At 43.1% G+C, this 24,060-nt stretch overlaps 1 protein-coding gene and 1 pseudogene across 3 annotated transcripts; one reads left to right on the top strand and one right to left on the bottom strand.

Annotated features, from left to right (window-relative positions):
• Positions 1–564: 564 nt before the first annotated feature.
• Positions 565–23,422, top strand: adisspa (adipose secreted signaling protein a). Of its 3 annotated transcripts, none has more exons than XM_084932358.1 (6): positions 565–802; positions 4,976–5,048; positions 6,644–6,780; positions 7,124–7,277; positions 9,265–9,365; positions 18,351–23,422. In XM_084932358.1, the coding sequence occupies exons 2-6, from the start codon at positions 5,030–5,032 to the stop codon at positions 18,387–18,389; spliced, it is 450 nt and encodes a 149-aa protein (XP_084788484.1). In that variant the 5' UTR covers positions 565–802; positions 4,976–5,029; the 3' UTR covers positions 18,390–23,422. The 3 variants fall into 3 exon arrangements, with proteins under 3 accessions (XP_084788484.1, XP_084788482.1, XP_084788483.1); XM_084932356.1 differs by having other exon boundaries at positions 572–802; positions 9,265–9,390; XM_084932357.1 differs by lacking the exon at positions 565–802 and adding an exon at positions 812–909 and having other exon boundaries at positions 9,265–9,390.
• On the bottom strand, positions 15,382–15,690 carry LOC146386262 (pancreatic progenitor cell differentiation and proliferation factor B pseudogene; annotated as a pseudogene).
• Positions 23,423–24,060: the final 638 nt, after the last annotated feature.

Raw genomic sequence — 24,060 nt, 5'->3', positions numbered from 1 at the left:
CTTGAATTTTATTTTGAACCCACTAACATTGGGATTTAATTTGAAATTACATATAAAATTAATTTAATGTAATTACCAACATTATTAATTCAACACAACCAAAAAAGAAAGTTTGCAACTTAGAAGGTCTATCTTAATCAATAAATTAGAATTTTTATGTTGCAGCCATGGATTTAATCAAGTGGAGGTAAAAAGGCCTGGTTACTTTTTAGAGTGCAGTTTTGTCCAACTTAATGAAGTGAAAAAAGAAGTCATTGTTTGTGTTTGTGCCACTGACAGATTTGTGCCTACCTTGGGTGACTTTTGACTCACTTGGCACATCTTCAGGTTGTTCAGAGTGCCTCTAAATGATACATTCTACATAAATGGGATGGCTGCGTCTCAGGAGATTTGGGCAGGTCATCTACTAATGGCAAGGTTGGAGGTTTGATCATATGTAAGTGGCAGGACTTAGGACAAGTACGGTACAGTACAGTTAACATTTCTGAGTAAAATCCTGAAATAATATATGGAAATAGTAGAAACAGACATTTTACCAGGTACACTCTGCTTTGAGTCTTACACGTGTGAGGCCTTAACGCCGCGGTGCAAACGGGACATTTGGACCCATCTGACGCGCCTTGTTATATAACGGTGACCATCTGTGCCCGCTGTGTGGCTGTCTGCTACACGCGCGTGTCCGCCGAGGAGTCCGCGCGCGGGACACGTGAGTGTGCATGTAGAGCACAGCAGCATCCTGCCAGCTGCCCAAAGACGGACGCCAGAGTGGGAAGCGCGCAGCTCGGATGATCTGAACGAAGCGGTACGTACTTCCTATGTGACTGCGTGTGTTTAGCTGTACCAGCAGGTTGGTGCAGGATGCAGACTGGATGGGTGTGGATCTGTGTTTGACGGGTTGACACAGTTCCTGTAAGTAGCACCCTGCTTTTATTATTATGCATCCCGAATGGTTATGTAGCACATTATTGCCCAGTGTTACAAAGCCCTCAGGTGCCTGCTTCCCTCCGTACAGCTGAGCAGGATGGGTGTTGTCCTCTTTAAGCTCCCGTGACACTGAGACGTTTCAGCTCTCGATATTAAAGTGATTCCAAAAGCTTTGTGACTTCTGGACACGCTGTGATAAAAACAGCACAGAGGATTTTCACCTTTTTGATTTCTGTGTGTGTAGCGCGGACACAGCAGCCCGCTGTACGGGATCCAGCTTCATTTGTGAAGCACTGCAGCAAAAAGCCATTTAAATGTATTGTAAGACAAATAATCGCTGGATTACTATGTTGTAATTGTTACTGATAATCTTGGAATGAGAAGAAAGCCTCTAATAATTTAATGGGCAGGCTACAATATCGAGTAATCATCATTCAACTCATTTCAGTTGAATTTCTTGAATTTTATGTCTGTGAAGGTTCTCAGTCATCCAGGTCATCGTAGTCAAAGGAGCTTGCAAAGAAAAGCGTCTGGACTTCTTTAAGTTACTTGAAGACGTTTCACCTCTCATCCGAGAAGCTTCTTCAGTTCTAAGGTCAAATGGTGGAGAGTCCCAGATATAAACCTAGTGGGAGTTTCCCCCCACAGAGGGACAAAAGGACCCCCTGATGATCTTCTAATCGCCTGAGCCAAGGTGTGAAACTGGGTGTGGGTCCCAATCAGCCAGAGTTTCGGGTGTGTTCATTGTGAAACCTGGCCCCACCTTATCATGCGAATTCCTGAGGTCAGATGGCCCAGGATGTGAGTGGGCGTTAAGGCGTCTGGGAAGGGATCTCAAAACTGGATTATAGATGGCAGAGAGTTGGTGTCGTAAACCCCCGCCTCTGTTCAAAGATGGTCGCTCACAGTGGACATAGATGCTTCTTTCACTCCTCTTTCAAACCATCTGTCCTCTCTGTCCAAAATGTGAACATTGGCATCCTCGAAAGAGTGTCCTTTATCCTTAAGATGCAGATGGACTGCTGAGTCTTGTCCTGTGGAGGTGGCTCTTCTGTGTTGTGCCATGCGCTTGTGAAGTGGCTGTTTGGTCTCTCCAATGTAGAGGTCTGGGCATTCCTCGCTGCACTGTACAGCATACACCACATTGTTAAGTCTGTGTTTTGGCGTTTTGGCGTTTTGTCTTTCGGGTGAACCAGTTTTTGTCTGAGCGTGTTGCTGGGTCTGAAATGTCATGCTTGGAGAAAACTCTCCTAAGTTTTTCTGATACACCGGCTACATAGGGGATGACAATGTTGTTGCGTCTGTCCTTCTTATCCTCTCTCGCTGGTGTTCTTGAATTTTACTAATTTTTTAAAATAATATTTTCTTATTTATTTAATTGAAATAGGGAAGCTTTACATAGTCAGGGCTCGCAAAATTTCAAAATCCCTGGTAGCCCTTCGGGCAGGGACTCTTCAGTTTTTGGTAGCCCAAAATAAATTTAAGTAGCCCAAATAAAAAAGAGAGCAATTTTTTGATTGATGTTTTGTTTCCTGTTTTGTTTCCGTTACAATATTATACATTAAAGTATAATATTGTAACGGAAACAAAACATTAATCAAAAAATTCTTTAAACACAAATTACAACATTGTATAAAAATTACAATCATCAACTCAAATACTTGGTTCTAATTGAACAGAAATTTCTATGAACTTGTAAGAACTGTGTAGGACATGAATCAGTCTGTGTCAGATCCTGAATTTGAAATTTCCACTGAAGTCACGAGTAAGAGGCAAGTGGGACCAAGATCGAGGCCATTTGCTTTTTGAAGTTTGCAAAGACTGCTACATTGTGCCAGTGGTAGTTCACTCTTTGCAACATAGTAGCTGTTCTAAACTGATTTTCAGGTTTATTTTTAGTTTGTTATTTGCAATTGGTGTTTGTTCTGGGAAAGCTATTGCAGACTGAGCAATAATGCATTTCTTGCATTTCTCATGGGTTCTAATCGGGGCCTTTCTTAAAATGACTGGTCCCAGTAACAAAGGCGCTTGTCGACTCAGAAATCGAGGGAAAACCAACAACACACCCGGCAGAACATTATGTTATTTACACGGGTGCACATAAGTGGTCCGCATGTGCGCATTCGCTGTCAAAATAAAAGACGCGCACCAGATAAGAAGTTGCAACGCGCGTTTGCGTCCATATAAAAGGCAGTGTTTTTGTCCACTAGAGTGGGATTTTCACGGCACATTCTGCGCCACATCTCTGTGCGTTCATCATTTGTTTGAAGCCAGCTCACCTCCTGCAAACACTTTTCCGAGAATACGCGCTTCTTTTGTGGTTCGGACTCCTTCTGACATTTCTTTGGAGGTGGGTGAACATCAGAGTAATTGCTTAAAGGAGCTTCTTCGACATCTTTAAGAGTTCTAAACAAATGTCTGTCCTCCTCCAGAAAATCTTATGTACGCAAACACGCGGTGCAACTTCTTATCTTGTGCGCGTTTTTTATTTTAACAGCGAATGCGCACCTGCGGACCACTTATGTGCAGCCCTGGTTATATAGCTCATCATATCGCAGCCACAGAAATTCTTTTGTCCATGAAACCATAAAGCTGCACTTTCTTTTTGCCTTATAGTCTGATTTGTCATAACTTTTCCGTTTTGTGGTAAGCTTTTCTTTGGCTGTCACTTCTTCACCCTGACCTGTCTTATTTGGCTCAGCAGAACTAAAATATATATCCTGCTGCTTTTACACACACACTCACATAACGCTCAGCGATTCTCTGCGCGATCAACCTCTCACATGTTTAAGCTGCGGGAGATTTCACTTGTCATGTTTGCATAGTAAGCTAACGATTGATAAGACGATGTCAGAGGAATTGGTGCGCAAATGATCGTCACTCACCAATCAGTGCTGTCGCTCTCTATACACAGTTCCTGCGATTGCAAAGTGAAAGCAAAAAACAAGCGCAAATTCAAACACGATTTCAATATGTCACATATTGACAGTGGCTCACCGATGCCAATGACATAATTACCCAGCTACATTTCCCAAAGAATGCAAAAGCATTGAAATATATTTTCCTATGATAGCCCGACGGGCAGGGCAGAGACAGATTTTGGTAGCCCGACTGGAAAAATCGCTAGCCCCGGGACGTCAGGCTAGCGATTTTGAGAGCCCTGATAGTAGAAGAGAGGAGATATCAGTACTGGTAATCAGACCACACAACAGTGAAAACCTGTGGCAGCAAAGAGTTTTCATTGTTACCATCATGTGCAATAAAAAACAAAAACTACCATAATAAAAACACCTATATGACAGTGAAATAGCAATAAATACATGGATCATATTTATTTTTTTACTAGCAGTGAAATAAGACAACCCATGACCTGTGATGCAGTGAACTCTTTATGCTCTATAACAAATAATTTAGCTGACAGCTCTCCTGTCTGTGGGCCAGAACAGCACACAGTGTCCTGTGCTGTGCATGTCTCCGTGTTGTGTGTTTATCTGACTCTGTAGAAAAACTACTGAAAGCAACAGCAAACTTTTGTGCGCGCTTGTTCTTGTTCCCGTCTCTGCCCATGGCTCCAGGGCTCGTCCTGTGGCTCTTTTCTGTCACCATGATCTGATTGCTGCAGTTTTATCTCTGCACATACTTTTCCTTTACAAGGCTGTTGCTTTGAGCTGAAATTAGAAATTGATCAAAATGAACTTCGGCTCCTGTGTTTTCTTAGTTCTCCAGATCAGACCAGCTGCAGGTCATAAAGGAGAGCTAGAGACGCGGTCCTGGTCAGTTTGCAGTGACTGAGCTTTAACAATCAGAGTGGCAGTTGTACTCTATTCAAATAATCAATTTGTGGTCTCGGACTGATGAAAAAAAAATCAGTGACAGATTATATTTGACTGGTATTCATATCCAAGGGATATAATAGACTAAAGTAAAAATGGGACAACAGGACAAAGAAGGACATGGAGGAAGAGACCGTGTGATATCGGTCTGTACTGTTCCATGTCCACCACAGAGCTGTGACACCGTGCTCTCTGTCTCCCTGTGCTCTCATACTCAGGTCAGTGATGACAGTACTCAGGTTTTGTCTAACCTAAATCCTAACCACATCACCATGGCAACAGGAAGAAAAGGTGAGTGTGATGCTGCTTGTGTGTTTATGAATGCTACTTGTGACTGGCCTTTATTTGAAACCACCAGGGGGCGCTGTATCCTGTTTAGTGATAAAGTGGCAAGTAGTACAGGTACAGGTGATTTGAATGAGCAGAGGGCCTGGCAAATGCAGAAAGCACATGATATTTTCTCACTGTGCTTTTAACGGCTCTGTTTGTGTTTGTTGTTTTTTCCTGTATGTTTCTAAAAATATGTGTCTGCACTGAAAATGAGCACCAAAAACAATCCAGCTCATCAAAATGTTCTGACTGCGTTATGCCCTGTAGTTTACATTCTCTCTACTGTAACTCATCCAACACTGAAGTTTTAGCATCAGTGAATCACAATGACGGGGTCCTTTGGTCCGTCTGTCGCTTATGTTGCTTTGGTCACAGATTCTCATCAGCCTCACACCTTCTGCTCGTCTTTGCAATCTAAGAGCAGGAGAATCTAAATCACCTACCTTCTGATTTGTCGATGGTCTGCTGAGCCACAGCTGCTACCAGCTGTTCTCTGAGTGCTTAAGCAGAGTAGAAAAGTACCACATGACAATCGGTGTGTGTCCTATGGAGCTACAACCAGTTTGGAAGCATTTTTCATATTGATTCACAAACTGTAGAGAAAGCTGTAATGTCTAACTGAGACAGACATGGGAATATCACATCGTGTCTGTGCTGCATCGTTCTGCAGCTGATGAGTTACAGTTGGTGCTGTGCTGTAGGAAGCACTGGTCCAGCACATAGTCCATCCAGATGTTTCTTTGAAGCAGCTGTTGCTGTGAGTCGCCACTATATAAATATATGTTTTACTACAATTTTTTAGGTTGTTTTGGCTCAACTGGCCCACAGCACAAAAGTCAATCTCATGACTTTTAGTTGGTTCTCAAATCAGTAACACACCTCCTCACCCACATCAAACAATCTCATTGTCTTCACACACACCTTTGCTGTCTCTACACGTGCTTCACTACTAAAGATTTTCATTTGCTACTGTGTTGATGCACTTCTCACTTAAGCATTTTGTACTTTTGTCAGCCACAGCTCCAGATCGCTCACTTTCCTGAATACAGTCCAGCATTGCATTTATGCTTTCAATCAAATTCCTGCTCATCCAAATTTCCCTTTCATGCACATCCCAAGGATGCTGTGCTGGACTGAAATCTGGTGCCTGTCGAGGCTGTTGGAGTCCGTCTCCTCTTGTCTAACCTTGATGATAGTAGACATGATTATGCAGGATAATCCCAGCCCATCGACAATGTCTGAAATACTCACAGCAGCCCGCCTGACATCATGAACCATGCCACGTTCATCTTTCTTACTTTGATGCTCAGTTTGAGCTCCAGCAGGCCGTCCTGTCTAAATGCTTTAAATTCCTGCTGATGTCAAAGGCTGATTAGATGTTTGGATTGCTGTGATGAGCAGTGGAACAGGTGTACCTAATAATGTGACAGTACAGTAGTTGGTGTTATGCTCTCAGATTGTATCGGTTTGCTGTTCTCCATCTCAGCAAACACGTTGACAGCAGTTGTGTTTATTTCTACGGCTGCCGTGGTTTGATGTTACCTGTCTGTCCCCAGGCTCTACGTCCAAAGCAGGTGGGGTGCGTTTCCCTGACGATGACGAGCCCCCTGGCTCTCCAACACGGAGAGATGACCAGTCAAACGTCGCTACGCTCATTGCTGTCTCAGAGAAGGATGGCAGCTACTTGGTGAAGGTGTGTCTGCACACCGTCAAACGAACACAGTTGTTCGTCATGATTTCATCATTGTAAGCGATTTTTCAGGTGAAGTGTTGATAAAATGACCACAAGGTGTTTTCATGAATGAGTAGAGAAAGTCTCCTGGTTTACGATTTGATTGATTTCCATGTTCATGGATGTTTCATCCGGATACATTTGTAAAATGTAAAGTCCGACTGAGGAATGGTGGAACATCAAAACAACATTAAACTGAGCCATGAAAATGTGACACCACGGGCTGTGTTAGCCCACATCCTCCTGAGCTATTTGATCCAATGTTTTCTACTCTTTGCCTCTAACACGTCGCTCCTCTGTCAAGGCTGGTTTCCTGAAGAGCCACCACTGTTATGAGATTGTCTTCACTGTCCCAGATGTCCCCACACTGGGCAAAGAGCTCTCATGTCTTCCCTCCTCTTCTCCATCTCGGAGGTCGCCCAGCCTGCGGGTCCAGCGTATTAACTCCACACTGGAGGGTACGTATAGGTGTACAGGAATACTTCAGGACATGCTTGCACATATGTCTAACCTGCAGTGTTGTCGAGCAGACTGTTGGGCTATTACAAATGCTGCACAGAGCAGGTGACCACGGTGGGTTAGGTTCTCTGCCCAGCAGTAAGTCTGTAGGTTCTCAGTAATCCAGGTCATGCTAGTCTAAGGAGCTCCTTAGACTCTGTCCAGCAGCGTCCTCACTTGTGTTATTACTTTTTGGGACTAATGTTTCTGTGGAATCTTTTCACACGAGCACAACACAAGTCTGTAACCAAGAAATGTATTTTGAAATTCAAATTTATATATCACCAAATCACGACAGTCGCCTCAAGGTGCTTTATATTATAAGGTAAAGACCCCACAATAATCATATGACCCCCTATGAGCAAGCACTTTGGTGACAGTGGGAAGGAAAAACTCCCTTTTAACAGGAAGAAACCTCCGGCAGAACCAGGCTCAGGGAGGGGCGGGGCCATCTGCTGCGACTGATTGGGGTGAGAGAAGGAAGACATCCTAAGGAAAATGTATATGCATTGTCACATTTCCCAACACCAGGAAGTGAAAACCTAAAAACGAAACCAAAATATGGCGTTAGTGTCTACTGTCTGTGGCAGCGTCTGCGTCTCTGTGCTGAGAATATTGGTAACACCTCGCTATTTTTGAAAGTACGAACCTAAATTAAAACCTTGAGTAACTGAATGATTGTATTACATTACACTGATTAGCCCGTGTGAATAAACTGAGCATAAGCCATCTTGGGTTAAAAGCGATCCTGGAAGCCTACGTAGAACAAAACTCGAGTCTGCCTCGTGTCAGCAGGCCCAGTATTTGAGCTCTCGTCTGTAATAGTATGCCAAAGCTCAGCTCTCCATACAGCTGTGACACTGTCTCTGCCTGACCCAAGCATCTCAGTACTGCAATAACAGATCTCTGCTCTCGAGCAGGTTTGAGATCAAGAGTCAGCTGACTGCTGTTGCCAGTGTCTCAGCAGAAACAGCTGGATTCATCTCTCCAGCAGCTCAACACCTCCCAGGCTTGGTTTAGCACTAAGGAGCTAAACCAAACAAACCAGTCAGCTCTCCTTCATTGCAGCTGCATGGATCTAGTCTTCAAAGGAACGGCCACAAAAAAATAAATCAACCACATTCCTGAATTTCCCCGTCCAGGAACAGCTTCAATGTCCCGGATAAGGAAGAACTGGGTTGTAATTAGAGGGGAAGATACCAACACATGAGTTCACTGGAGTGTGGACGTTCAACCCACTGTCACAGCAAAGTGTGTAACAGACATGCCGGTCCACAGTGTCCAAAATGGCTACCCTGGATGAATAAAGACATTTTCAATCATAAAAGACAAGAGGGAGGGTAAGGAGAAGAGTGTTCAGGTACAATAACAAGAAATGAAAGCACTGATGGCTTTCAGTGAACAGACTGAGTCTCTGAAGACGAGCTTTAAAGATCTGTGGTGCAACGAAAACGTTCTTCAAGCTTTGGATGTCACTGTTTGTTTCTGCACTTACCAACTGTCTGTCCTCTGGCTGTGTCCCAGAATACTTCAGGACAGCTTTTGTGCAACCACACCTAAAAAAACCAGACAGCCGTCGAGCCGAATACCAATCTCAAAGTTTCCTCTTATAGCAAAACGTTTGAAGAAGACTGTCTACAACTTATTTAAGCATTACATTAGAACATCGTCTTTGAAAAATTTCACTCAGGGTTAAGATGGCATCACAGTTACTGAGTCTGTGCTTGTTAGAGTTAGGAGTGCTGAATGTTCTGTTCTTTGCTGCTTGAGGTAAATGCAGTCTTTGATACATTAGACATAGATATGCTGCAGCACAGGGTTGGTACATCTGGGGCTAAAGTATTCCTTTAACTGCATTGATGATGTTTCTAAAGTTCATTGGACTCAGCGTGGTGCAAACTGCGTATGAATAACTTATCTCCTTCCTCACTCCCTCGTTCTCTTTAGGAGGTGTAAAGGTAACATGTGAGTACAGAACTCACCAGGAGGGGGTGCAACAGGAGGAGATCACCATGGTAACCAGAGGGAGAAAAGACAGCAGTCTAAAGGTCAGACTCCAGGCCAGGGTCATTGGTAGGTGCTTGTGCACCGACAGATACACACACATACGCACACGCGAGTACGCACGCACGCACAGAGTAAACAGGTCCTATTCATACAGGACTGCATCTTTATTACCTTGTTGACTGTACACAGATCAAACACAGTTCAACAGGACACAGTGCAGCACAGTGAAACATTATAGTATGAGTATTATGCTTCAGTACATCTGGAACTGAGATTCTTGTTAAGGTGGAAGGAGTCCTGAAGAAAGGATATGTGGAGATTTTAAAGAAAACTTGAGTCTGGATCATTGCTTTGACCTCCAACAGTCCAAAGCTGATGCAGCTTCTGGTGAAGAACTGCATCCAGAAGACCAAAGGAAACATCAGTGATTGGCCTTCACAACACCTTGACTTGACCCCCATGGAAAAACTGTGGGGTGAACTGAAGACCAAGGACCATCAAACCTGGACGAACTTTCTATGTTTTACAGCTCTTGGGGATTTTTTTTTTTTTTTCATAATGAGGGCCAATAATTTCGTCATCGTCTGTATAGTTGGATTTCTGCAATTTAGAAGATAGTTAAAATGCATCTGTTGAGCTGGCTGGATACTGGAGAGCCCAGTATCCAGCCAGTAAGTTTCTTACCATACAGTTTAATTTAGACCATTTTAAGGGACTTTATATAATAAGAAAAAGACCAGCAACAGTAATGATTAAGCAATCCCTGATGAGCAGCACTGGCGCTGGTGGCCTTTTAACAAGAAAAGACTTCTGGCAGAGCCAGGCTAGTTCAGGGGTCATAGACATCTGCTGAACATGTTGGTGTGTGAGGACAAGGACTGGGTGGAAACAGAGAAACAAAGGACAAAGCTAAACAAACTATTAGTTAGTACTTTTTGTTATGTTACAGCCGTAATTTAAAAAGGATTAAACTCTAACTAAGTCCTCCTGCCCCCTGTGTACAGTCCCAGCCACACTCAAGCACATCTTGGTTGGTTGTAGGAGAAGCCGTACTCAGGGCAGATACACATGGAGGCACAACCAGGTCCTCAGGTGTCTAGCTGAGAAAGTTGAGTGCAAAAGAAAATCCATCAACACTCAACCTTTCACTGACCAAGAGGAGCGTCAGCTTTCATTAACATTTGTCCGGGAAGGAGACAAGCCGAGGACAAGCCCCTCAACCCCAGACCTGGGCCCGCTGAAGGTTGCCAGGGATTGGCAGATGCAAGTGGACATGGATCAGAGGCTAATTTTTCCCACAGAGATCGTAACAACTACCAAACCTTGTCCTTTGGTCTAACTCCTAAAACTTGCGTACGTCATTGAGCTGACGGTACCATGGGAGGAAGCAACTGAGGAAGCAGCTGCGGTATGCCAACTTGGCAGCTGAGGCACAGGACAGAGGCTGGAAGATCAAGGTGCGCCCGGTGGAAGTGGGGTGCAGGGGCTTTGTTGCCAGTACAACAGCAAAACTGCTTAGAGAGATTGGGATCAGAGGACAGGCGCAAAGGCAGGCTATAAGAGAACTAGCTAACACTGCTGAGAGGACCAGTCACTGGCTATGGTTAAAAAGGGCTGACATCACTTGGGCAGCTAAGGCAGTCTGCTAACCACGAGAGAAAAGAAATACTCCGCTCTTCTCCCCTCTGCTCTTCTTCCCTTTTCTGGGAGGCAGTGGGGAGGTAGAGCGTACAGCCTGATCCGGCGGGGAGGTGTGGGAAGCCAGATCATGCTCTCTCCTGTCGTGTCCCTTTTGTCTTACTTCTCTCTATCACCTTTTCTATCCCTTTGAAGAAGTTAGGCTCCATAAATGTAAAAGAGGTAAGTATTATTCCTGTTGCAGTGAATAGATAGAAAATAAACTGTAGGAAACTAAACAGAAGAAAGAAGAAGAGAAATAACAATTTAATATAAACCAGTGACACACTCCAGGGCCTGATCAACCCTGGCAGGGCCTCCTTGGATGAGGGTGTCTAGTGATAATGGCCAAAACACCCAATGAATCCAAGTTCCACTACTGATGATGTGTCCCAAATCTCAATATGATAACCTAGATCAGATCTCTAATCCCACCCCAAAGAATTGCAGATTAGCTTGGGTAAAAGACCGAAAGTTGAGGCACACAACGATGTGTGCCGCTGGCAAAGTTTCTGGGCTGCCTTTCCTCATAACAGCCATCCCTCAAGATTCTCGCCATTTAAAGCAATGCACTATCAGGGACTATAACATCTAGTCCTTTTACTGAATCAGAACTCTGGAGTGATCCAGTGACCGCTGCGAATGGGCAGCTGACAATCAGGGAAAGACCAGATGACAGCCTGGAAAGACTGCTGACAGGAGGGAATAGACCCTAATGGGGCTGGTGTGGGTTAGTGCCTCATACCAGCAGGACCCAGCGCTTTTTAGCGTACCTGGGTACACCCATTATTGCTACAGAAGTCTCAAAAGAGAAGGGTCTGCGAGAGCAGGGGTGGAAGAAGACCCTTTCCGGACGGATTTAATGGCAACGAACCACGGAACGGTACCACCGATGAATAGATTAACCAGCATTGCAAATAATGGACCATCAATGATGGTAGGAAAGAAGCTGCAGGACTGCATTTGTGGCTGGCCAAAACTAACAACTGACATGGGCCTTAAAATCCACCAAGGCAGGAAGAAGTTCAATTCAATTCAATTCAATTTTATTTATATAGCGCCAAATCACAACAAAAGTCGCCTCAAGGCGCTTCATAGATACAGAGAAAAATCCAACAATCATATGACCCCCTATGAGCAAGCACTTTGGCGACAGTGGGAAGGAAAAACTCCCTTTTAACAGGAAGAAACCTCCGGCAGAACCAGGCTCAGGGAGGGGCGGCCATCTGCTGCGACCGGTTGGGGTGAGAGAAGGAAGACAGGATAAAAGACATGCTGCGGAAGAGAGACAGAGGTTAATAACAGATATGATTCAATGCAGAGAGGTCTATTAATACATAGTGAGTGAGAAAGGTGACTGGAAAGGAAAAACTCAATGCATCTTGGGAATCCCCCGGCAGCCTACGTCTATTGCAGCATAACTAAGGGAGGATTCAGGGTCACCTGGTCCAGCCCTAACTATATGCTTTAGCAAAAAGGAAAGTTTTAAGCCTAATCTTAAAAGTAGAGATAGTTTCTGTCTCCCGAATCCAAAATGGAAGCTGGTTCCACAGAAGAGGGGCCTGAAAACTGAAGGCTCTGCCTCCCATTCTACTTTTAAATACTCTAGGAACAACAAGTAGGCCTGCAGTGCGAGAGCGAAGTGCTCTAATAGGGTGATATGGTACTACAAGGTCATTAAGATAAGATGGAGCCTGATTATTTAAGACCTTGTATGTGAGGAGCAGGATTTTGAATTCTGGATTTAACAGGAAGCCAAAACAGGAGAAATCTGCTCTCTCCTTCTAGTCCCTGTCAGTACTCTTGCTGCAGCATTTTGGATTAGCTGAAGGCTTTTCAGTGAGTTTTTTGGACATCCTGATAATAATGAATTACAGTCGTCCAGCCTGGAAGTAATAAATGCATGAACTAGTTTTTCAGCGTCACTCTGAGACAGGATATTTCTAATTTTAGAGATGTTGCGCAAATGGAAGAAAGCAGTCTTACATATTTGTTTAATATGTGCGTTGAAGGACATGTCCTGGTCAAAAATGACTCCAAGGTTCCTCACAGCGTTACTGGAGGCCAAGGTAATGCCATCCAGAGTATGAATCTGGTTAGATACCACATTTCTAAGATTTTCAGGGCCGAGTACAATAACCTCAGTGTTATCTGAATTAAGAAGCAGAAAGTTAGCGGCCATCCAGGTCTTTATGTCTTTAAGACATTCCTGCAGTTTAACTAATTGGTGTGTGTTATCTGGCTTCATGGACAGATAGAGCTGGGTGTCATCTGCATAGCAGTGAAAATGTATGCTATGTCTTCTAAGAAGTGCCTCAGTGAGCTGAGAAAGGGGCCTTGCATTGACACATACTTTTTAAGAAGTAAGTCAAATCAGTCGAGTGAATCCCAGAGGCAGGAGAATCCCCACAGTCCTCAGGGTATCAGCACCCTGTTCGAAGTTCATTGTTGTACAGACTCCCCCATAGTCTCCAGATTGGAACTCAGTCAAATCCAGCCAGTAGCAGTTCCCAGTCTAGAGCTTAGCCAGCCACACCCAATATTAGATTGTAGCTCTAGCTTAATATCAGCCCCTAGCTTGGAGTTTAGCCACCAACAGCTAGCAACACATTTGTAAGCCAGCCACAATCAACACCATCAACCAGCCCAGAGCTCATTCAGAAACAGCTAACAGAGTCTTCCAACACTGAGTTTAGCCAACCACTAGCAGCAAGGGAAAGGAAGATGGAAGGTAGGAAAGATCAGATTCTGTGGCCCAGATCCAGTGAGAAAAGAGAGTGGGTCTGGCTCTTATACTAGATCAACAAAAGGGTCCAGTTGAAAGGAAGCTGGAGAACCTGGGAACCATCATCTACAGCTATGGGGCTGAGCGATGTGGGGTAAAGAACAAGACTCAGAGCAGAAAGGCCATTTCAACCAGTTAAATTCCAGGAGACAGCAGGAAATTGATAGATTAGTGAAAGAGAGAAGACAACTGAGGCAACAGTGGAGGAGGGCCTATGAGACAGAAAGGGAGGGACTCCCTGCCCTGCAGGAGGAAATAAAGCAACAACTTACTAAGCTGCGAAGAGCAGAACACCTCAGACGACAACGTAAGAAGAAAGAACGGACAAGGACCCTTTTCAACAGCAACCCATACAACTTTGTTAAGGGCCTTTTTGTTGAAGAGCAGAGTGGGTGCCTCAAAATTCCCATAAAAGACCTGGAAGATCATCTGAGGAAAACTTACTCTGATGATTAGAGGCATGAACCAGTTACCATTCCGACTGATATGCCGCCCATCCAGGCACCTGAACACCAAATGGACATAAGACCACCTACATGGAGTGAAGTGGAGAAGGTAGTGAAGCAGGCAAGAGCAGCATCGGCCCCAGGACCTAATGGCATCTCATATAGGCTCTATAAAAACACCCCACGAGTCCTCAAATACCTGTGGACGCTGATAAAGGTAGCGTGGCAGAAAGGAGTGATTCCAAAGGCTTGGAGAAGAGCAGGAGGTATTCTGATCCCTAAGGAGAAGAACTCCTCATCCATCAGCCAGTTTCGCCAGATCAGCCTGCTGAACGTAGAGGGAAAAATCTTCTTCAGTGTCTTGGCCCAAAGACTATCTGCTTTCCTGCAAAGAAACAACTATATTGACACATCAGTGCAGAAGGCGGGGCTTCTCTGGAAGTCTGGAGCATGCCAGCGTCGTCTGGCACCAGATTCAAACTGCTGAGAAAGAACAAAGAGACCATCACATGGTCTTTTTAGACTTTGCCAACGCCTTTGGGTCAGTTCTGCATTAGATCTTGTGGATGGCCTTCAACTATTTCAGCGTACCAAACCACATCACAGGACTGGTCAAGACCTACTTTAAGGATTTACAGTTTTGTGTGACAGCTGAGAACACCACCACAGCCTGGCAACACCTGGGAATTGGAGTTATGGCAGGCTGCACGATTTCCCCTCTGGCATTTATCATGGCAATGGAGTTGGTCATGAGGGCATTCCAGTGGGTAGTGGGAGGTGAGAGACTCAAGAGTGGCCTTCGTCTTCCTCCCATTAGAGCCTACATGGATGGTCATGTAAATTTCACCAGGGCCTGTGCTGCCGGCTTAGGCCATCCGCACCACACCAGTAACCCAAGAAACCCAAAGCAGGCTCGAGCACCAACAGAGAGGTCATTATTGGCTGCTTCTGTTTTTTTTAAAGTTTATTATTGGTTGTTAATTTAAAAAGTGAGGTTAGAGGAACAGAAGACGCAGCCACACTACGACGTGTACAAAAGGAAAAACAGAAACTAAGGCTGTAAACACGACTTCCTCCTGTCACCTAGCATTGGCTGATGGTTCGATTCCCCATCAAGTGTGGTGGCGTGGACCAAGAGAGACCACAGGATCATGAGGAGGTGGGGCTACCCGCATCAATGCTCCCAGTCGCCTGCTGCTACATCACCATCTCCCAGGAAACGCAGGTGATCTGACTGTTCGTCACCACACCCAAGACCCCCGCCTTGTGCTGTGCCTCCTTAGTCAGTGGGGTCATCCCCGGCTGCTTATCAAAGAAGAAGCTGGACTACCAGGTGCTGCAGTCCTGGATGTGAGGGATGACTTCACCACATGAGCTGCTGCTGGACGTAGAGCTGATGCACCTTTGATAGTAGTTGGTGGCCGCCACGAGAGACCCTCCTGCTGGCATAGCTGCCATTGTTGGGCTGCTGGTCACTGCACACTGTGCTGATGGAACCCTTGTGTGGACCCAGACGTGCTTAATGTTTGGGAGTACTCACTTCGATCAGCTGGCGAGGCTGGGGGAGTGAACTTTAGGCAACGGGGCCCATTTGAAAAGAAGTTTTGGGTAAATGTGTGTCACAAAACAGCTGTGTGCAAGCAGGAGAAGGACCCAAACGCAAACTCACCAGAACGGGAACTTAACTCAAAAATGCAGCTTTAATTGCTGAACAGAAATAAAGGTGATACAAAACATTGCAAACTAAACTGGGAAAAACTAATACACGAGGAGACTCAGGGAGAATCACACACAGCTATGAGGGAGGACGCGACACTAACAAAGAGAAACACAAGGCTTAAATACACTGAAGGATAACGAGGGTAATGAGACACAGAAGGAGAGCACAGCTGGGAGTAATTAGACTGAACTAGACAAGGGAAGCAAAACTAGAAACACTGACATGAGACACAGACCTTCAACGTAAAACAGGAAACACACTGACTGAACTCAAGACATGTAAACTTTACAGACTGGGGAGACAGAACATAGAGACCTGAAACATGGGGCAGAAAGGCACAGTAGACACAACACGGAACATAGGGAAGCCATCACACAAAACCTAAGAACTAAACCCATTTCCCATGTGTGGGACTAATAAAGGTTATCTTATCTTATCTTATCTTATCTTATCTTATCTTATCTTATCTTATCTTATCTTGACAACCATAACTGAAACCTAGGGAAATGACAGTAATCAAAACCGTACAACCAAGGACTTAGAACATAAACCATAATATAAAAATACAAGAACTCAAACTGGACCGTGACAATGTGACCCTCCAACGTTCGAGTGAGTTTCAGTGATGCTGTGGTATCTTTCTTTTTTCAGGCTGCACTCAACTTTATTTTGTTTGCAGTGAAGTGAGAGAGGTTAAGAAAAGCCAGTGGCAGCGCCACCTTCAGGCTGAATGGTGCAAACACGCATTACAAATGTTAAAAACATTGCTGGGCATACTTCCTGGCGTTCACCTGATGTCAGCGGAGAATCCAGTGCTATTACTTACCTGTCTGGTAGTTTCGGAAGGGGGACGTTATCAAGAAACTGATCAATTTTTTGATGGGTTTATCTGTGGAAAATACAGACTCTAAAAATTTTGTTTATTCTTTCAGGGTCATGTATTATGTTCCCAGATAAATCTTTAACAGCACATATAGTTCTTTTTTCTTTCTTTCTTTTTTAACTGGTTAGCTAAGAATTGACCGGATTTGTTACCGTATTCAAAAGTTTGCAAGCCAAGTCTTTGTACTAAGAATTGAGTTTTTTTAATTAATAATTTCATTTGATTCTAGTTTTGTTTTGCGTATTTTGTTAATTATTTCCTGATCTTGCTGGGACACGTAATCTTCTTATAAGGATTTGATTTTTTTTTAAAGTTCCTGAATATTTTTGTTTTCTTCTTCTACCCTCTGTGTCTATAACCATGTTGAGTACTGTAAAATTAACATTTCTATGTGTTAAAATTGCTGCTCCCCTTTGTCTAGAGTTATAGCAGGCTGAGAACACGTGTGTGTAGCTGTGACCTTAGCGTGCCCATAGTTATGTGTGTATGGCTAATGTCGCTTACATGGATGAGGAAATAGTTATGGCATCACCTTGAATCAACTAATTGATATTAATAAGTTAAACAGATGTTAACACAAGAGGATGAGAAAGAAAAAAGGATTCTTATCTGGAGTGATGTTACAGTCCCGATCAAAAGTTTAAGACCACCTGAAAAATGACACAAAATCATATTTTGCATGTTTGGATCTTAACAAGGTTCCCAGTAGCTTCAACGTGGAACAAGGAGAAATGGGAGTGAGACAAAATCATTTTCTGATCATGCAGTTTAATGAAAACAACGTTTAAACTGAAACAGGCTGTTTTACAGCTGATCAAACGTTTAAGACCACACCTCCAAAAAAACCTGTAAACCCCCAAAACAGAAATCAAAGTTCCAAACATGAACTCAGTGATGAAGACCTCCACTGTTATTCTGCCTCTAAACATCATTATCAGTCCTTCATGCTGCTCACTAACATTCAGTATTTATCATTTACTGTTACTGATGCTGATGTTGGCTGTTGCCGTGGTTTCCTGCTGTGTTGTTTTCTTTTTGCGTGTTTTTTTTCAGCAGGCCTTTTCTCTCCGTCTCTCTTCTCATCTGTTTCTCTTTCCTTCTCCTTCTGTTGAGTCTCTTCACAACTTCTCTTGTCCTTGTCTTTCCCGTCCTGTGGTGCTGTCCGTTCTGATTGTAACAACTTAAAAATATAATAAATAAATAAGTAAAGATTGAATAAACCATCATAATCTATTGGACCCATATACCAAAAGCTCTAATGATCCATTTGGGAAAATAAATCTTTAGCATTGCTACAGTGCTGGACAGGACAGACAAAAAAAGAAAAAAGAAAGAGCTCATTAAGTTCTCATAAAGAAAAGAAACCATTTTTCTGCTACTAAGAGCTAAAGTTATTTCAGTAACTACAGCCTGCTTTGCTACGCTGTCTAAGCATTTCATGGAATGTCACATAGTTTTTCCCTGCCGGCATCTCTCCATCTACTCTGACATCTTCCCCTTTTTTCCTCTGTCCAGACCCACATCACGGCACCCCCATGCTGCTGGAGGGGGTGAGGTGTCTCGGTGCCAGGAAAGATGCCCACACAAAGCACAGCAGTGATCGTAAGAAGATATGAAGTGTGTAACTCCTGAACATACTCAGTGACTGGGTCAGGGTGCAGTAGAGGGGAGAAACATGGATCCATACATAATAAGTAGAATTCATCTGAAGGACAAACAAACTGCCCTGAAAATGGACGATCACACATCATCACAGTCATGCAATTACATTTACATGAGGCTGCCATAAAGCCATAATGCCTCTGCTGCTGAGGCCAGTCAAACCAGTGTTACAGCACGCGCACACACACACAGACACACACACACAGGGAAATGTAATGTGACTGGCGTGAGTTTCACACTTGTGTAATAGTAATGACCACAGTAACCTTGCATGAGCTGTCACAAACACAAAGCCAGCTGGCCTGGTGTCATGTTCCCTGTATCTTCTCTGAAGCACCTGGAGGTAGAAAACCTGAAATTAGAGTGAAATTCCAAAATAGACGTTAAGTCTCTGAACGTTAATGCCACTAACGGGGTTTATGAAAGATAAGACAGACATTTTACCTGGTGACGGTGAGGTTGGACTCACCTGTATACTCTTCTTGTATCATCACCAATGTTCCCTCTAATGTTTCATGTGTCTGAGCGAACACACAAACTCCCTGAGCGTCCCTTGGACCACTGTGAGCGACAGCAGACGTGTGCGCTGTGGTCACGCCAGCATCCAAGTTACATGTTTATTAAAATAATCAAATTACAGCATTTACATTTATGTTAGACTACTTTTAATTAACTGCTTTAGCCCACTTACAATGAAAATTAAAAAAAAATCCTGTTCATGACCTGTGTAGCATGTTAACACTATTGGAAGTAAAAATAACTTGAACTCCAATTTTGAAAACACAACTTACTTTTCTTTTCTTTTTTCTTTTTATAAAGCTCTGACTTGTATTGTGAGTCTGTGGTCTGGGAGAGAGTCTGTAACTCTCTGTCTGCAAAATACAGTAAATAATGACCAGTGTTGGGCAATTAATTATATAGCTACTTCTTATATAAACAATAAACAATATAAACAACGACAGTATTCAGGAAAAAACCAAACATTGCAGATATTTTATCATAACTCTGGTTTTACGTGGCCGATCAACACAATTTAAAAACTGGTATAAAGTCCACACTTTTCCCGTCAGTTGTTCCGTCTGTCCTGCTCACATCTCCAATGGTTGTACACGTTGTCATTAACGTGGCTTCACTCCACATCAGCCGCTTTGCTAAAACACCGGTGTCGGCACATAAGGACGCTGTCATAGCCTGTCAGCGACGTTGATTAGCTGCGTATATACGAATGTGAATCGCATTCTTGGCTGGACTATGGGATAAGGTGGCATCGTTCTAATCCCATACGGGAGCAGCCAGTCACTTACTGACTAACACTGCAAAACAGAATTGTTAAAGTATTAATTTTAATTTCAATTCAGGTTAGATTTTTTTTGTGCGCAACACAGATTTTCTGTGCGCAGAGACGTGCCAGCAGTGCGCAATTGCGCACAGCTTAGAGGGAACATTGGTCATGACAGACTCTGAAGTTATCATGTAACCATACAGCTGTGTGTACTGTAGACCTTTTAAATCCCCAACATTACTGGCACCAAGCCTGACTCTGACATGTGTAATAGAAGTAGAGGCTCACTGCCTTTTCCTTTGTGCTGACCTCTTTTTCTAATTGCTATAAGCATGTCTTATGTAACCTTTTCCTGTGGCACTGTTTTGTTTTAATATGTTGAAAAAGTTCACTTGTGTGAAGCGATCCTGACCCCCAGTTTCAGTGTTTTTCTTTGTCCTTTTTGTGGTTCCGATGTCGGATCAGTCAGCTTTCCTGCTGCGTTCCTGAAAAAGGGGAGCCTGTGACTGCTGAGTGCCACAGACCACGCCCCTGCCACACTGTGAAATGTACTTTTTTCCCCAGTGGGCAGCGTGGGCACCCAAATTCCTGAACGCAGTAACTTGACAACAAGGCACCATAGAATTGTTAAAATGACAGCGCAGCTGCATCTACTAAACATACTGAACAGGTTTGAATCTCAAGTTTGACGTTTTCTTCTCTGAACTCAAACGATCACTGAAAGAAATGAACAGTCTCTTCATTTTCATGGTAGTTTTATTTTAATGAAGAGTATCAACCAAAAATCCTCACATAAATGTTATAAATTGATTTGCATGTCATTGAGTGAAATAGTTTGATCCTTTGTAACCAAGGCACTAAGGTCCTAAATGAATGTTGTGCATACCGGCGGTCAAATGGGTGAATGATGCTTGTAGTACTCAGCACGTGCTGTATAAAAAAGGCCATTTACCGTTTCATGGATTTAAGGGTCTCTGCTGAAGAAGCCACGTTTTTTAACGTTTCCAGTGGACAGTAATGATTCAGAGGTTTTTAGTTCAGATGAAACCAAACAACCCCACAGACACGGAGGTGGAAACTTTATACTTTGGGCTGTTTTTCTGCTAAAGCAACTTCACCAGGACATTAAACCATCACATCTTGGACAGGAGCCTCCTTCCATCAGCCTGAACACAGTTTGTGTTTGTGGGTGGTTACTGTGACACAAAACATACCACCAAGGCCTCAATCAAGTGGTTACAGAAGAAGCACATTAATGTCTTCAGGCCTCAGTATTCATACAGAACATTTGTGGAGTGAACTGGAGCTTCTAGTTTCCAGGTGGAAACCTGAAAGATTAAGAGAGTTTCTTTAAAGAGGAGAGCGATCTGTGCAAACCTGGGGACCAGCTACAGATGTCTAACTGCTGCTGTGTCAACAAGGTTTCTCCAGATATGCACTACGACATATTTTGCTCAAATACTTATTTCACGCAGTGACAAGCACGTCTATTTATAACTTTGATGTGATCTGTTTGTTTTGTTTGGGTGATATTCTGTCTCTCCATCTAATCATACTGTAAACTGAAATGCTGTGTTGAATGCTGGAGCAATGATTTATCAATGTAGGCTAACACTTTCTATTCCAGCTCAGTAATAATATGCTAATAATTGTGTAATAAGGTAGAAACAAGGTAATCATATGGAAGTGTGAGTTATTCCTACTCACAGAGTAACATTTAAATAACATAATAAGCCTGTATGAACAGTGAATGTAGCTGCGTAACATTACACTGAAATTCATATAACTGAGTTCTAACAGACCAGATACTGAGTGTAATAATGTGGAAATACATGTGACTGTGACACCAAGTGATGAGAATATTATAGCCTACGTCTATTGCAGCATAACTAAGGGAGGATTCAGGGTCACCTGGTCCAGCCCTAACTATATGCTTTAGCAAAAAGGAAAGTTTGAAGCCTAATCTTAAAAGTAGAGATAGTTTCTGTCTCCTGAATCCAAACTGGAAGCTGGTTCCACAGAAGAGGGGCCTGAAAACTGAAGGCTCTGCCTCCCATTCTACTTTTAAATACTCTAGGAACAACAAGTAGGCCTGCAGAGCGAGAGCGAAGTGCTCTAATAGGATGATATGGTACTACAAGGTCATTAAGATAAGATGGGGCCTGATTATTTAAGACCTTGTATGTGAGGAGCAGGATTTTGAATTCTGGATTTAACAGGAAGCCAAAACAGGAGAAATCTGCTCTCTCCTTCTAGTCCCTGTCAGGACTCTTGCTGCAGCATTTTGGATTAGCTGAAGGCTTTTCAGTGAGTTTTTAGGACTTCCTGATAATAATGAATTACAGTCGTCCAGCCTTGAAGTAATAAATGCATGAACTAGTTTTTCAGCGTCACTCTGAGACAGGATATTTCTAACTTTAGAGATGTTGCACAAATGGAAGAAAGCAGTCTTACATATTTGTAACCTGTTAGCAAAAAAAAAAAAAAATCTGTGCTGTGGACTTTTTTGTTTATTGACTTGTAGTGGTAACCTCATCATTATAAGGTCAATGCATTAACATTACTGTATTACAGTTACTGTATTTCAGTGCTGGAGCCCTGATTTGTGTCCCCAGGAGTGTAAAGGGAATAATCTAACTATTATGTTTAATGCTGTGGCTTATTACCTGGAAATGTTCAGTAACTTCTGTGTAATAACCAGAGAGGACTACAAAACACAAAACGTGCTATTCTTCTTGTCTGTGAAGGTTCTCAGTCATCCAGGTCATCGTAGTCAAAGGAGCTTGCAAAGAAAAGCGTCTGGACTTCTTTAAGTTGCTTGAAGACGTTTCACCTCTCATCCGAGAAGCTTCTTCAGTTCTAAGGTCAAATGGTGGAGAGTCCCAGATATAAACCTAGTGGGAGTTTCCCCCCACAGAGGGACAAAAGGACCCCCTGATGATCCTCTAATCGCCTGAGCCAAGGTGTGAAACTGGGTGTGGGTCCCAATCAGCCAGAGTTTCGGGTGAGTTCATTGTGAAACCTGGCCCCACCTTATCATGCGAATTCCTGAGGTCAGATGGCCCAGGATGTGAGTGGGCGTTAAGGCGTCTGGGAAGGGATCTCAAAACTGGATTATAGATGGCAGAGAGTTGGTGTCGTAAACCCCCGCCTCTGTTCAAAGATGGTCGCTCACAGTGCTATTCTTCTTCTTCTTCTTATTATTATTAAATCTAATTTCAGTTTAATAAGTTATTAAACCAGAGTTCAAGAAGTGTGATGATTACTTGGAAATATGTGTGGTAAAGTATGCGTAGTAACTTTGAATCAGGTCTGCAAAATACAAAATTACTATTACTACATTTCATAGTAAAATTGGACAATATTGGAAGCAGACGATGAGTAGGAATAGAAAGTTCTGCTGATATTATTTGACTGAACAGGTCGGTCTTCTTAACGTCTTAAATATGATGATACTCGTGGCTCACATACATGTGTGATCTGTATAAACATGTTGGTTGTGAATGTGTGGCCTCTGGTGTGCACACTATGGTGCTCTGTGGTGTCACTAACATCATGTCTTTCTTTGCATTGGTGACCTGATCATGTGTCTGTTTATGTGAATAAAGCACTGCTCACATGTCATTAAAATGACATGATTCAATGATTTCTTTATTACTATTATTGTTACAGTCTGTTGTAGTGGGTGTAGTTCTGAAAACAAACATGAAATTCATATAAATGTTGGTAAGAATCACAGCAGGACATTTACATGCAGCAGGGAATTATGAGTGAATCACAGTAAAGGAATTTAAGAAGAAAGAATTGAACCACGGCCCTCATCCACATCGTGTAACGCTGCATATTCTGTCCAAACATTATTACTGATGGAAATGACTCCAAAAAAGGTTCATAATGTCCCAGAACTAAAATCCTCTGCCTATAAACTCAAATAACCAATCAGGAGTGGCCTTTTACAAAACCACAGTCTTGATCTTCCAGATGTATCAGTATCACATCACAAATGTTGCCATTTCTTATCATTACAGCATTTTCTCAGAAGCGTATTGTTCATCCATCTAAACACTCATTAGTACATTTTAAAGCTACATGTTACCTGTACTGTTATTATAAAATGATTTCTCTAATGCACCTTCTTGAATTATTGATCATATTGCTCCTGTCAGAACAGAACATGGTCCACCTAAATCATCCTGGAGAAACTTTGAAAATATGGGAAGAAGAATCTGCGGAATACAAGAAGGAGCAACGAATTCATTTTGAAATCTATGAAACTAAGCT

The sequence above is a fragment of the Perissodus microlepis genome, chromosome 6 (assembly GCF_051167445.1).
Source record: "Perissodus microlepis isolate ML-2025 ecotype Zambia chromosome 6, ASM5116744v1, whole genome shotgun sequence".
NCBI lineage: Eukaryota > Metazoa > Chordata > Actinopteri > Cichliformes > Cichlidae > Perissodus > Perissodus microlepis.
This window is presented reverse-complemented; position numbering and strand designations above follow the sequence as displayed.